The sequence below is a fragment of the Giraffa tippelskirchi genome, chromosome 2 (assembly GCF_054371585.1).
Source record: "Giraffa tippelskirchi isolate mGirTip1 chromosome 2, T2T-mGirTip1v1.2.pri, whole genome shotgun sequence".
Lineage (NCBI taxonomy): Eukaryota > Metazoa > Chordata > Mammalia > Artiodactyla > Giraffidae > Giraffa > Giraffa tippelskirchi.
In genome coordinates, this window is record NC_137276.1 from 175862567 (window position 1) to 175877500 (window position 14934).

The following is a 14934-nucleotide window of genomic DNA, read 5'->3' on the forward strand; positions in this document are numbered from 1 at the left end:
AAATTCACTCACAATTTCACAGTTGTCTGGGGCACAGGCTAGAAGAGCTGACCACTCAGAGACACCCAGCAGGGTTGGCAGCCCCAGCTCGCCCCCTGACTCTATGGGTGAAGACGAGAGAAACCCCCTGGAACTCCAGGGTCCCCCTCTTTAAAATGAAGAGGAGGGGGAAGAGAATGCCTGCCTCCCTTTCTCACAGGATGGGTTCAGAAAATAACGTGTGTGAAATACACGAAAAGGCACATAAGCAGAGGTACTATATTCTTTGTCATATAGTTTTATCTTTTCTTTTTTCAAATATTCTTTATTGTGAAATATAACACAAATATAGAAAAGTGCTTAAATCATACCAGTACAGCTTAATGAGCACTATAAAGTGGATGATGCTGCTATCACCACTGTCACCACCCCTGAGGTTGAGAAGTAGGACACTGTTGAGCCCAGAAGTCCCCACAGGCTCCTCCCTAGTCACAGGTCCCATTGTCTCCTCACAGAGGTAAACTACTCTCCTGTCCTTTATGACAAACACTTCCTTGCACTTCTTTTATTTTTACCTCCTAAGTATGAAGTCTTCAAGACTTGGAGCTTTATACAAGAAGAATCATACTATATGTCCTGTTAATATTTATAATACAGTGATGACTTATTTAATTCAGCGTCTTTGGGGAATAAACTATTCCATATAAGTACACTAGGACTTCCCTGTAACTCAGATGGTAAAGAATCTGCCTGCAATGCAGGAGACCTGGGTTCGACCCCTGGATCGGGAAGATCCTTTGGAGAAGGAAATGGCAACCCACCCCAGTATTCTTGCCTGGAGAATCCCATGGACAGAGGAGCCTAGTGGGTTACAGTCCATGGGGTTGCACGACTGAGCAACTAACACTACTACTAAGTACGTTATTTGTTTTCTAAGTCTTAAGCATTTTGGATAAAAATATTCTAAACTTCATTAGGTACTTCCCTTGGAAAGTAAGCAAATGATTTGTGCTTTATTGGTGATTTAATGTAATTTCTTGCAGTTAATTTCGAGTTTCACCTTCAGGTTCTGAGGTGTGAAGACTGTTGTGAAGGTGTATGTCCCTTTTCTCACTGTATCGATTCATTTTTGGTTGCTTTGTTTTCATTTGTGTGTATGTGGTGTGTGTGTGTATCTTTTTTTTTTTTAATGTGTTTGTATCGTGTTGCCAGTAGGGTGCTCACCTCTAGCAAAACCTTGTTTAATTTACAAGTACTAAAATCTGTGGGCTGGGAAAACATAAGCAAGTTGATTCTAATTTTGTCTAAAATAAATAGGCAATGAATGAGGGTATTCAGAGGGCCTGCCTCTGAATAAATGCTTGCATTTGAACCTCCCCATTCCTCTTTTATAAAATGAGGATAACTGCAGACCATCTTATTGGGTTGTTGTGAGGACTAAACAAGGCAACAAAGGACATCAGTTAATGCAGTTAATGCACTGCTGACCCAAAATAATAGCTGTTTTTTTTGTTTTTGTTAATAACATTATTAAATACTCTTTTTGTCCAAATCTTTGTTTTCTGTTTCTCAGCTGCCAAAAACAGACCAAGAGATTCACTGAGGCAGCTGCCTGATGCAACACGGGGGCAGTGAGAGGGCTTTCACACACGCCACTTCGCCTGATGAGTGTAGGGGGCAGTGAGAGGCTTTCACACACGCCACTTCGCCTGATGAGTATAGGCTTCAGAGGGGGTGGTGGTATGTCAGGATTTGCATTTTCAGGTAAAGAAACTGAAGTTACACTCGGTCGGTGAATTGCCCAAATAACAGATGGTGGAGCCTGGACTCCAAATCAGGTTTGAGGTTTTCTGACTCTAAATCATTCTCTTCTTGCTAAGTCAGTCTTCTTCCCCACTTTTGTAATTCAATCTCATTTGTAAACTAAAATACGATAGTAAGATAGTGGTCCTATTCAGAGAGTAAAGTAACAAAATCAGTGCGTGAATCCACGCAGTCAACAAGAATCTCAGCCAGCATCCACTTGGTTTAAAAGTACTGCAGTGACTTCATCTCTTCCTGCTCTGCACCTTGTTCACACGGTCCAGCCCCACTAGCCTCCCTCAGCGTTCCTTGGACAAACACTCACATCTGTTTCACAGCTCTCGCGTGACCCAGAGCTCCTCACCAATCGGGTTTCCTCTCAAATGCACGCCAACTGCCTGCATTCGTTTCTCTCCAGTAACCTGCCCTATTTTCTTCACAGCACTGAAGACCCTGAAATTGTCATTTACTGTTTACATGTTTATCATCTGTCAGTCCCCATCACATCTTGCTTGCAGCTGTATCCTCAGCATGACAAAGCCTAGTACATGGGTGCATGATAGATTTTTGGTACATGAATGGATGTTTTATTGCCAGAGTGACAATAATATTTAGTCACAGATCTTTTAAAAGGAACTTTTAACACTTAAAAATTGATATTGAGTTCTTAATTCAACTTTATTTGAATGAAAGAATATTGTACAGAAAAGCTGTGGATGAAAAATCTCAGTACTACTAAGGAAGATGATTCCTAATAAGACCATTAAGTTTAATTCTGCATATCTGTATCACTTCTAGGTATATATAATTTGTAATTGGATAGATTTATAATGTTAACAAATTGATATTTTTATACATGGCAGGACTAAGAGATGTCTCCAGACATGAGTCTCTCACTATCAGTAGTTTTTGTGTAGTTCTGCATTTAGAGCTTAGCTATGCACTTGGCCAGTTCTTCTCAACTGAACCAGTACTTCTTATTTTTATGGTATTGCCTTGATACTGTAGTTCTTAACCACTTTGGAATCAAAGGCCCCTGTGAGGTAGTAATGAAAGTCACAGACCTGCTCTCTAAAAAATGCACATATGCACATTACATACAACTTCACACAAAGACATATCATAATTAAAATGGCAGAGCTTAGGATTCTAAAGGCAGCAAGAGAAAAAGAGTTCTTTAAAAAAAAAAAAACAAACAAACCCATAAAACTATCAGCTGATATCTCTGCAGAAACTCTGCAGGCCAGAAGAAAGTGTCATGATACATTCAAAGTTCTGAAAGAGAAAAACCTGCAAACTAGAATACTCTACCCAGCAAGATTAACATTTAGAACAGAAGAAGAGGTAAGAATTTCTCAGACAGGCAAACACTAAAAGAATTCAGCAATACCAAACCTAACCTAAAAGAAATGTTGAAAGGTCTTCTCTAAATGGAAAGAAGAATTCACAGAAAAGGGAAATTCCCAATAGGAAGAGTAAATATATAGTTAAGGATTGAAGATCACTTAAATAAGCCAATACATAGATTAAAAAACAATGAAAAATTTTTTAAGAGATTATAACTACAATAATAAAAGGATAAACATGAAGATGTAAAGTAAGACATAAAAATCACAAAACGTGGGTGAGGAGAGTATAAAAATATAGATCTTTTAGAATGTGTTTAAATTTAAATGACTATCAGTTTAAAACAAGTAGATATATTTCTGGGTCAACATAATTGAACTCCATGATAACCACAAACAAAAAACGTACAATAGATTTACAAAAACAAGAAAGAAAGGAATTAAGCATATTATGAAAGAAAATCATCAAACCACAAAAAAGAAAAGGAAAAACTAAAAAACTGGAGAACAAGGATTAAAAATGTCAATAAGTATATACATTGATCAATAATTACTTTAAACGTTGATGGACAAAATGCTCTAATCAAAACACACAGAGTGCAGACTGGATTTAAAAAACAAAAACCTTCAATATGCTGCCTAAAAAGAGACTCACTTTAGGGCAAAAGACACACACAGACTGAAAATAAGGGGAGCAAATAAACAACAAAGTGGGGTAGCAATACTCACATCAGACAAAATTGACAAGTTGGATTCATTCCAGGATCACAAGAGTGGCGTAACATACACAAATCAGTGTGATACACCACATTAACAAAAGGAAAGACAAAAACCCCATGATCGTATCAATAGATGCAGAAAAAGCATGTGACAAAATTCAACATCCATTCATGATAAAACTTCCACCACAGTGGGTACAGAGGGAACATATCTCAACATAATAAAGGTCATTTACAACAAATCCACAGCCAACACAATACTCAGTGCTGAAAAAATGAAAACCTTCCCATTAAATTCAGGAACAAGACAAGAATGCTCACTCTCACCACTTTTCAATATCAAATTTGAAGCCCTAGCCACAGCAAGCAGACATGAAAAATAAACAAAAGTATCCAGATTTGAGGGGAAGAGGTAAAATTGTCACTGCAGAGAACCCAAAGTCTCTAAACAAAAACTATTAGAATAAATGAATTCAGCAAGGTAACAGTATAAAAAAATGATATAACAGAAGTCTGTTGCATTTCTTTACACTAATAGTGAAATACCAGAAAGTTAAAAAACTATCCTGTTTAAAATCTCATCTAAAAAATAATATACCTAGGACCAAACATACAAGGAGGTGAAAGACCTATATGCAGAAATGTATAAAACATTGACAAAGGAAATTGAAGATGACTCAGGAAATGGAAAAATATCCTGTACTCTTGGATTGGAAGAATATTGTTAAAATGGCATATTACCCAAAGCAATCTACAGATTTAATGTGTTCCCTATCAAAATACCCATGATACTTTTCACAGAAGTAGCATAATCCTAAAATTGATATGGAACAACAAAACACCCAGAATTGCTAAAGCAATTCTGAGTAAAAAGAACAAAGTTGGAGGTGCAACCCCTTCCAGACTTCAGACAATACTACAAAGCTACAGTAATCAAAACAAAACAGATTTACAAATCAATGGAACAGAACAGACCAGAAATAAACCCATGCACCTATGGTCAATTAATCTGTGATAAAAGAAGCAAAAATATACAATAGAGGGGAAAAAAAAAGTCTCTTCAACAAGTGGTGTTGGGAAAGCTAGACAGCTACATGTAAATCAATGAAATCAGAACATTCCCTCACACCATATACAAAAATAAAATGGTTTAAAGACTTTAAGACAAGTGAACATAGTAAAAACATTCTTTGATATAAATAATAGCAATGTTTCCCAAGGCCAAAGAAATAAAAGCAAAATTTAATCAATGGGAACTAATCAAACTTAAAAGCTTTTGCACAAGCAAAGGAAACTGTCAACAAAACAAAAAAAACCCTACAAAATGGGAGAAAATGTTTGAAATGATGTGACCAACAAGGGGTTACTATCCAATATAAACAGCTCATACAACTCAATATAGAAAAACAAACAACCCTAACAAAAAGTGGACAGAAGACTTAAAGAGACACTTTTCCAAAGAAGACATACAGATGGCCAACAGGCACAAAAAGAGATACTCATTAGAGAAATGCAAATCAAAGCTACAGGGTATCACCTCACACTAGTCAGAATGACTATCATCAAAAAGTCTATGAACAATACATGCTGGGGAGGTGGAGGAAACCTTGTACACTGTTGATGGGACTTGTAAATTGGTGCATCCACTATGGAAGGATGGAGGTTCCTTATGAAACTGAAAGGTTGCAGCTGCAAACCATGAGCTACAGGGGGATTCGTGACCTCTGGAGGAGAGGATTTCGATCCAGAGTCAGAAAGGAGGCTTGATCACTCGATTTTGTGTAATAAAGTTTTATTAAAGTATAAAGGAATAGAGGAAGCTTCTGACACAGACTTCAGAAGGGGACAGAAAGAGTGCCCCCCCTAACTAACTCCCTGTTAGTTTTTAGCAAAGAGTTATATATCTGTTAGCAAGTTGCTGATAAGTAAAGAATCACCTCAAAACTGAGAGAGTTGCATCAGGCCCCTTTCCAACAACATGCATTTTGAGATAGCATTGGCACAAGGTGAGTCATCCCTGCCCCCCCCCTTAAAACAATTGACACGAATCTTAAAGAAAGGCAGGTTTCCAAGCAAATACATAGTTTCATTAACATAGCTTAAAAGAACATTTCCATGAGTAAGACATTCTGGGTTGTTGAGCCATTACAGGTTCAAGGTTTGAGTCTTTAGGCCTAACCCTCTTGAAGAAAGGCAGATTCCAAGGCAAATACATAGCTCATTAACACAGCTTAAGAAAAGCATTTCCATAAGAAAAACATATTGATTAACTCAAGGTTTGAGAAAAGTTAAGGCAGAACCAGGTGTTGCCATGACAACACAGAATTGAAAAGAAACCTTTTAAGTTTGAATAGAGAAAGAAAAAAAAAGTCTGCCACTTGCAGTTTATTTCCTCTACTTGGGGACCCCTAGCCTTCCTACCTGTTACCCTCTCAAAACTAAATCTACCATATGATCCTGCAATCCCACACCTGGGTATATATCCAGAAAAAATGAAAATTCTAATTCAAAAAGATACATGTGCTCCAAAGTTCACAGTAGCAATTTACAATAGCCAAGACATGGAAGCCAACCAAGTGCCCATCAACAGATAACTGGCTCAAGAAGATGGCTGAGTAACATTTCATTCACACAATGGAATGTTAACCAGCCGTTGAAAAAGAGTGAAATACTGACGCAGCAACACGGATGGACCTAGAGAGTATCATACTAAGTGAATTAAATCAGAGAAAAACAAATACTATATGATACCACTTTTATGTGGCATCTAAAATAATCCAAATGAAAGTATACACAAAACAGAATCTGACTTGCAGACATAGAAAACAAACTTATGGTTACCCAAGGAGAAAAAGAAGGGAGAAGGGACAAATTAGGAGTATGAGATTAACAGACACAAACTACTGTACATAAAATAGAAAGGCAACAAGTATTTACTGTACAGCATAGGGAATCACACCCAGTATCTTGTAGGAATCTATGAATATAAAGAAAAATAACATGAAAAAAAGTTTTGGAGATTATGAACAATTAGTATTCAGGTAACAAATGCCACTTTATATTCAGTATGTAATATTACAAAGTAAATAAAAGCAATCACTACTTAAATTGTCACTTTACCTCAACTGCCACTAAAAATACAAATGAAATAGTCATATATCAAATTTAAAAAAAGTTCAGACATCATCTCTTTCAAAACCTTCTGATGCTCCTCACCACCAGACCAGGCAGTAAGTACCCTGCAGGATCTCCACCACCGTAGCTCCCTGCAGCACTGAGGTGATCTGTTCGCCAGGTTAAACCCTATTTGGGCAGAGACTGGGCTACCTTTCTATCCCTGGGGCAAAGCTGGAGTGGGCACTAAGGAATCCTATAGTCATGCTATCCTAACAGGCCATCGCCTGCCTCCCTGTGACAACAGCCACCCCCGCTTCAACACGTGAGCCTCTGGAGCATGTTTTCAGATCCTGACCCAAGGGTGTTTTTTTCCTCAACTAAAATTCAAGATCATCGTTGGAGGTGAGGTATTTTAAATCTCAGTGGGCTTTTTAAACCATATATGTCCAAGCACCAGGACCTCGATGCTTGTAACTGGCGTGTGCTGCACGGGCCGCACGCAGTTTCCCAGCATCTCCACCACAAGTGCTTTGGCTGCTCCAGCCCTCGCTCCTCTAGTCCCACCTCAGCCGTAAGGTGCAGGCTGGGGTCAGACCCCCTGAGGAGTGCGTCCCCTGGCCTGTGCACCCAAGAGGCCACCGGCTGCTCGGCTCAGATGTCATCTTCTCACAGAGGGTTCCCCTGACCATCTGACAGAAGAGAAGAATAACCTGTCAGTCACTTCAACCCTCTTCTGTTGCTTCCTTTTCTTCACCGTGTTCATACTGTCTGAATCCCAATTGTGACTTCCATACCTTTCCTGTAACATTTTATTCACAATAAAGGTGATTTTTTAAAATTTTCAGCACAGTTTGATGGAGAGTTAACTTTTCCTCAGTATATCACTTTTTTTCTTTTTATTCTTAAAGGAGGATTCTCTGGATCATGTTTCAGACATGGAAGAAGTTTGCAAAATTTACAAAAGAGGAAAGAGAAAAAGAAGAGAGGCGAGAGCAGCTCCGTAGGAAGGTAGCTGAAATTCTTCCAGACTTCCAGATGTTCACACTGCTGTGACTCAACTGTACAGCAATCAGATGCTCAGCCCTTGGGTAAGGAGTCTGTGGTGGACAGGGGGCCACAACCCACGCAGGCGCAGTGCAGTGCTTACAATGGGAGTCTCATCAGTCCGTGTGTGGGTTATCTCCACCCACCCACATATACGTGCAAATATCTGGCTTCTGTTCTGTCACAATACTTTTTTGGATCAAAGAAATTATTTTGTGAATGTATACTTCCTTCTTTGATTTCTCTTGGATTGCTAATCAGTCCACTAAAGCATTTATCACAGCAGGACCATCCAAAGGAACAGTCTTGGGCTCTGCTGTTCAGATGTACCCTATATATTTTTAGTATCATAAACTTTAAAAAGGACAATGTTTGTTTGCCTGAGACTGCAGGAAAATGTGTCCTTATAGCTTAATGTGAATCGTTGACAAATTTAACTTTAACTAAATAGAAATTAAAAGTAGTGAATACTTAGAAAAGGAGGGCCAGTCATCTAGTCCCTTAGCATCAGCAACAGGCATTCTGCTAGACTCTGTCCATTTTGCCCACCTCATGGAAAACTGTGGCTCTAAAGGCACTCTGAGAAGCCGCTGCAAAGGGTAGCAGCATCTCCTGATTTCAGAGAAACCAGGACACCAAAGATACTTCTCCTCAGTGCACTTTTATAATGTGAAGAGAAGTCCAAAAGCAAAGACTATCAAAGGCCGTCCAGCAATCTGTTAAAATGTCGGCTCACGCTTCCAGCTGCAAACTTGAAATAGCACATTTGATCTGTCTTCTAATCCTCAGCTCAGCTTGATCTATGTATCAAGGTTGTTGTTCAGTTGCCAAGTAGTGTCCAACTCTTTGCGACCCCATGGACTGCAGCACCCCAGGCTTCCCTGTCCCTCACATCTCCCAGAGTTTGCCCAAGTTCATGTCCATTGAATCAGTAATGCCATCCAACCATCTCATCCTCTGTCGCCCTCTTCTCCTTCTGTCTTCAATCTTTCCCAGCATCAGGGTACTTATCTTGAATTCAAAGAATGTTTTAATCTTTAAGGTGCTAAAGAATGTAAAGACTGACACAACACTCTTGTGAATTGTCTAAAAGAGTTACCTGCTAGAAAAAAAAGTTTTCATTACATAGTACATGCTTATAACAACAAATTCAGGCAGTAAATGCACACAGTAAAATGGGACAGTCTCTTGCAGCCCTGAGGTAACTACAACTATTTGGTAAGCTTAAAATTTGAGTTGGCAATAAAATTCTGTGTTGTTCAATAAATCCTGTTATTGTCTCTTACTTCCTAGAAGGAATATCTAGCTACACCACCTACAAAATGACATATCCTTCTACGGAAGATGTGTTATGATTTACTCAGATACAAAAAAAAAAAAACACACTATATTGAGCTTTATTTCTTCCAGTGTCCCTATTCTCACTTATCTTTTCCTTTAATATGATTGTAGTCTTCATCTAAAAACTCTAAGACTAGTGGCCACTAAAGAAATGGGACTAAAAGTAACTCATAGTTAACCTCTTCCTGTCTAAATCACAATCTGTTTTCATTTATCTTTAGCACATTGGCTGGTATCAGCAGTCAGAAATAAAATACCAATTTTGTTTTAATGCCAAGCCAGTAGATACGGGAGGGTGGATCCCTCAAATAAACCTGCCAGGGGTCTAAATAAATTGCAGAAAGCTGAAGTTTTCTCTCTTAAACTTTATTTTACTTTTATTTCACCTCAAGCATCAGTAGAAATTGAGTCTTCAGCAGCCCACATTCTGATTGTTTCAGCAAGGACTTTTTACCTACCTATAGAACCTTCTGAAGAGACACAGGAACATAACTTAGAAAATGACCTACTTAGCAAGAGACTTAGTAAATGACCTAACAATTTCTTGCTGCTGTATCTCAAAGGTACAATTTCAATGCTGGAGAGGGTGCGGAGAGAAGTGAACCCTCTTACACTGTTGGTGGGAATGCAAACTAGTATAGCCACTATGGAGAAAAGTGTGGAGATTCCTTAAAAAACTGGAAATAGAACTGCCATATGACCCAGCAATCCCACTGCTGGGCATACACACCAAGGAAACCAGAATTGAAAGAGACACGTGTAGCCCAATGTTCATTGCAGCACTGTGTACAATAGCCAGGACGTGAGAGCAACCTAGATGTCCATCAGCAGACGAATGGATAAGGAAGCTGTGGTACATATACACAATGGAATATTACTCAGCTATTAAAAAGAATGCATTTGAATCAGTTCTAATAGGGTGGATGAAACTGAAGCCTATCATAGAGTGAAGTAATTCAGAAAGAAAAACACCAATACAGTATATTAACACATATATATGGAATTTAGAAAGATGGTAACAATGACCCTGTATGCAAGACAGCAAAAGAGACACAGATGTATAGAACAGTCTTGGACTCTGTGGGAGAAGGCGAGGGTGGGATGATCTAAGAGAATAGCATTGAAACATGTATATTATCATATGTGAAACAGATCGCCAGTCCAGGTTTGATGCATGAGACAGGGCACTCAGAGCCATTGCACTGGGATGACCCTAAGGGATGGGATGGGGGTTCAGATGGGGGACACATGTACAGCCATGGCTGATTCATGTCAATGTATGGCAAAAACCACTACAATATTGTAAAGTAATTAGCCTCCAATTAAAAAAAAAAAGATACGATTTAAAATGTTATTGCTGGACTTCCTTGGTGGTTCAGTGGTTAAGACTCTGAGCTCCAGTGGAGGGGGGATGGGGAGGCAGGTTTGATCCCGGGGGACTAAATTTGCACAAGATGCCCAGCCAAAAACAAAATGAAACATTGTTGCTAGTAAAATGCCCAAAAAAGCAGTATCCCCAGCCTACACAACTGGAAAAGTAACCACAAGGAAAAGAACAGTTGAGGGCTGGGGGCAGTTTCCCTCCACAGCATGGGGGAGGACCAGGTAGCCAGAGAGGCAGCCAGCTCTAATGCAGGCTTTTCTTAAAGCTCAAGAGTTCAGGAGACAAACCAAGAAGCATCAACTATTTTCCTTAAAGAAAGCACTTTATTTTCCATTTAAACAACTTGGTCACAGTACATTATTTTACATGAATGGCAGTCGTTTTTTAAATCTCCATTTAAAAGGCCTTGTGTCTGAGTCTGAGGTGATAAAAGGATATGAATACAAGTATAAAAACAGTGCAAAACATTTAGCCCACAGCCTCCAGAGTTGGCTTCAGAAATCCACTCTAACGTTGCTGAGTTAGTTACATTAAATATGAAATTTAATATTAAATAAATTTTCCTGGGCTTCCTCTAGTCTAACATCAGACCCAGAAATGTAATCAAATGAAAAGGCTCAGAAGCCCTAACAACTCAAACCGTCAAAATCACGCAGACCATAGGATCACAACAGGATGAGTTTGAGTTCTGTAACACAGCATCTTGTCAGCGGCACCATCTGAAGAAACCACGGATTTTAGTTGCATCCATAACTAGAATACACTAGCTGTGGTTTTAAAGCTTTGCTTTTAAAAGCATGCTCTTTCTAGAAGTAAAAGATGCCATCAGGAAGGTTAGCGTAGTGACAAGTCACAGGCCCGACAGAAATCGTCACAACCCCTAAAGAAGTCTCTGTTCAACCAGTTTTTGACCTGCTGCTGATACTACAGTGGAAAGCTTTGTGCCAACTGAAGTGGGAATAACTATCCATTAGAAACAGGATTAAATGTAGCTGATTTTGCAAAAAGTTTGTATTAGTCACAACAAACATCCACAAGAACATACTGAATTTTCTTTAGCATTAAGTGAATTTTCTCATTCACCCCCTGCATCACCTTTGTAATGTTTAATACAAAATGGCACACTTGTCAAGCTGCTGATGAGAAAACCATTTTCCAAACAGGTGCCTCAAGCAAAAGTCTCCATTATCCATTTGTTATTTGAGGAAATGCTTTTTAAAATACAGGATACCAAAATATGGCTAAAATGAAGTTGTCATATAAACCTACTACCTAATTTAAAGAGGCCTTAAACCTCACAAACAGTAATTTTTAAACATCCTGGTTAAAACTGTGCTTCAAGATGTCATATTTTTGCTTATATAAGCTGAGTTTTATAATAAAAAAAACTAACGTCCTACCCAAAGGAAATAGTCTATTAAGCAGATGGTCACTCTTACAGAGAACCTTACCAGCATTGTGTCTTCTGGCAGTGGAAGATTCTAGTATAGAAAATTTTTTCTTGCTAAAAATTTTACAAGTACCAAGGACTATTGCATAAGAGAAAGTCTGTAGCAGTCTTTCTGCTAGGCAGATGGTACAGTGGAAGACAAATACTTCATTCACCAAAGGAAACCGCCACTACTTGGAAAGCAAAGATTTATAGGATCCTAAACACAGACACATGGGTGGCTGACATGAGAAGAGCAGCCCAGCATCCCCAAAACACACTTAAGGCTTGCTTCAGCAGCATCAGAGAAACCTACCAAAAAGGCATTGTCAACAGATGGTCAGCTCGCTTCAGGTGTGACCATCAATAACCACAAAGTACTCTTTGGGTAGCATAAGAAACATTTTTAAGTATTGAAGGATTTTCTCCTTTTATGCAATCCTGATCCTTAATGGTTTCTCCCTCTGATCTTCCAAGTGGACCCCTTTCTCTTCCCCAGTAAGAGGACACAGTGGCATGACCATAATGTAAGTGGTCGGATCACAGAAGATCATTTAGTAAACTCCACATCTAGTAAGTTTAACAGAGGCTGAGGACATGAGGTGAAAGGGGGAGACCCTCTTGTCTGCACTATATTGAGGCAAGCCTGCTCCTACGGCCAAGAAACTGTGGGCTGCAGGTTTGCTGGGCAATTCCCCATGGTTACCACCACCTTTCTCTGGGCCTCATTCATTCAGAGGCCTTGTCCTTTAAAAGAACAAAATCCCTCATATGATTCCAGATGGTAAAAAGGCTTGAAAGTCCAGGAGTACAGCTAAAGAACGTCTCAGAATCTACAGAAACTGCTCACAGATAGTCCCTTGGCTGCTGCTCCTTCTGGTGCAAATACTTCAATAGGCTTCTACCTCCACAAAACCACTGAGCTTTGCAAAGGTTTGTGCTTTCTTCTGTATACTTCCAATCATGAAGTTCTCAAAGAACTTCAGACAAGCACCTTAATTCCAATCAGCCAGAATAATATGCAAAGAAAGTCCTTATCTGAGTAAGGGGAAATTACCCATCCAGGTAACCCTGTTGGGGGGGTGTTGTTATAAAGATGGTGATCATTCCTCATTCTCCCAAATGAGTTAGTTTGGTTTTTTGAGTACTCCTCATCTTAAGCTGGGGGCTTCCCAGGTAGGGCCAGTGGTAAAGAATCTGCTTGCCAATGCAGGAGATGTAACAGAGGCAGGTGTGATCCCTGGGTCGGGAATATCCCCTGGTGTAAGAAATGGCATCCCACTCCAGTATTCTTGCCAAGAGAATCCCATGGACAGAGGAGCCTGGGGGGCTTCAGTCATGGGATTACAAAAGGGACACAACTGAGCATCTGAGCACACACACACATCTTCAGCACAGTGTAGTTTCATTGTTGCTAAAGATTTGGCCAGAGGCCAAGATTATGGACTATCCTAACATTTCTGTGGATTTTATTATTATCAATTGCTAAACAATCTGAGTTGGCTATGAATCTGGCATTCAAGAGACTACAATCAGGGATTTCTGGTCACATGTGCTGTCCTTGACATTATTACTCTCTCTTATCTCCAACCCATACACAAAGGAATTAGTTATATCAGCTCCAATGAATTCCAAATGAATGCCTGATTCTGGGCCAGGGATAGGGCATTACTGCACAAACCACATACTGCTAACATCCCCAGACTTGCTCTTCAGCTCATCATCAATGTAATATGGAGTCTATCGTTTATTAAACAGTCCATCTCTGGGGAGAGCAATGACAAGCTTGTATAAAAACGTGGTGTGTGTCTTGAGGAGAGCCTTGATTAATGGCAGGATTAGGGGTGGTGCCAGCTGCAGAGGGCAGAGTTGTAGAAGTAGCAATATTTCCTCTCGACCTTTATAAACCTCTTGCTACAGCAGCACACATAGAAAGACTGAAAAAGCTGGCAATATTTTTCCTATGTTAAACTATAAGCCAAGGCAAATTTAAGGACTCATGAATTCTTCGGGGTTCTACAAAGAAGTACAGGTACAAAACCAAGTATTTCAAGAGGGTATTTTCCCAATGTGAAATCAATTGCCTCATCTTAATTCTATGGCAGAATGGGCCCATGCCAAATAGTTAATCCTTTATACATTTTCCATTTTGATATGATTAAAGAAACAATTTAGGAAGAACTAGGGAAGAACAGTAATCTATTAATTAGTGAAAACCACATATACCCTGTTTCTTCTCTCCCAGTGAGACACTTTTATCTTGGGAAAGGTGAATGAGAAGAAGGTGCAAGTTAAGTGGGAAGACATCAATCAGCCGCTCAAAGAGAGCTCATGCCAGAACAATGTGAACGCCAAAAGACTGGTTTTTGCAACTTAGTGCTGTTACTGACAGTATCTGTATTACTTACGTGAACAAAAATGTCAAGCCCTTGGTATAACCAGCCACCTTACCCAGAAAGAGAGTAAACTGTCTCCCATAGGAGTGTCTGTTCTTGTCCAGTCATTGTCACAAGTGTGCAAGCACCTGACCAGGCGAAACATGGGAAGAAAAAAACACTGATGCCTACTGGAGTCACTTGGAGTAAATCCAAACAGAAAAAATGCATAAGAAGTAAGGTAAATATAAGAACTCATCACCTAAACTCATGACCACTGTACATTATACTAGTAATAATTATGCTTAAAATCATCAACTATCCTTTCAATATCAGATGATAGCATAAATCCATCTGGTCATCTGTTTGAGTAGTTAACATCTAATACTTCAGAAAG

General features: G+C 39.3%; 2 protein-coding genes across 20 annotated transcripts in view; one reads left to right on the forward strand and one right to left on the reverse strand.

The window, feature by feature from the left end:
• The window catches only part of CCDC191 (coiled-coil domain containing 191), a 95036-nt gene extending 85761 nt beyond the window's left edge, over positions 1 to 9275 (forward strand). For 4 of the 5 annotated variants that reach the window (XR_014077436.1, XM_081572098.1, XM_081572100.1 and 1 more), the window contains one exon: positions 7873 to 9275. Coding sequence is in view for 4 of the 5 variants with exons in the window: in XM_081572098.1 (XP_081428224.1) it covers positions 7873 to 8017 (145 nt within the window). In the remaining variant the exon portion in view is untranslated. The remainder of the gene's footprint in view (positions 1 to 7872) is intronic. The other variant, XM_081572099.1, reaches the window with a different exon arrangement.
• The window catches only part of ZDHHC23 (zDHHC palmitoyltransferase 23), a 30535-nt gene that overhangs the window by 4982 nt on the left and 10619 nt on the right, over positions 1 to 14934 (reverse strand). For 5 of the 15 annotated variants that reach the window (XM_081572202.1, XM_081572203.1, XM_081572201.1 and 2 more), the window contains exon 5: positions 11037 to 14934. This exon is cut by the window's right edge and continues 968 nt beyond it. The exons of the other annotated variants lie outside the window; for them this stretch is intronic. The gene's annotated coding sequence lies outside the window, so the exon portion shown is untranslated. Of the gene's footprint in view, positions 1 to 11036 lie in introns of those variants that run through there. 15 annotated transcript variants of the gene reach the window in all.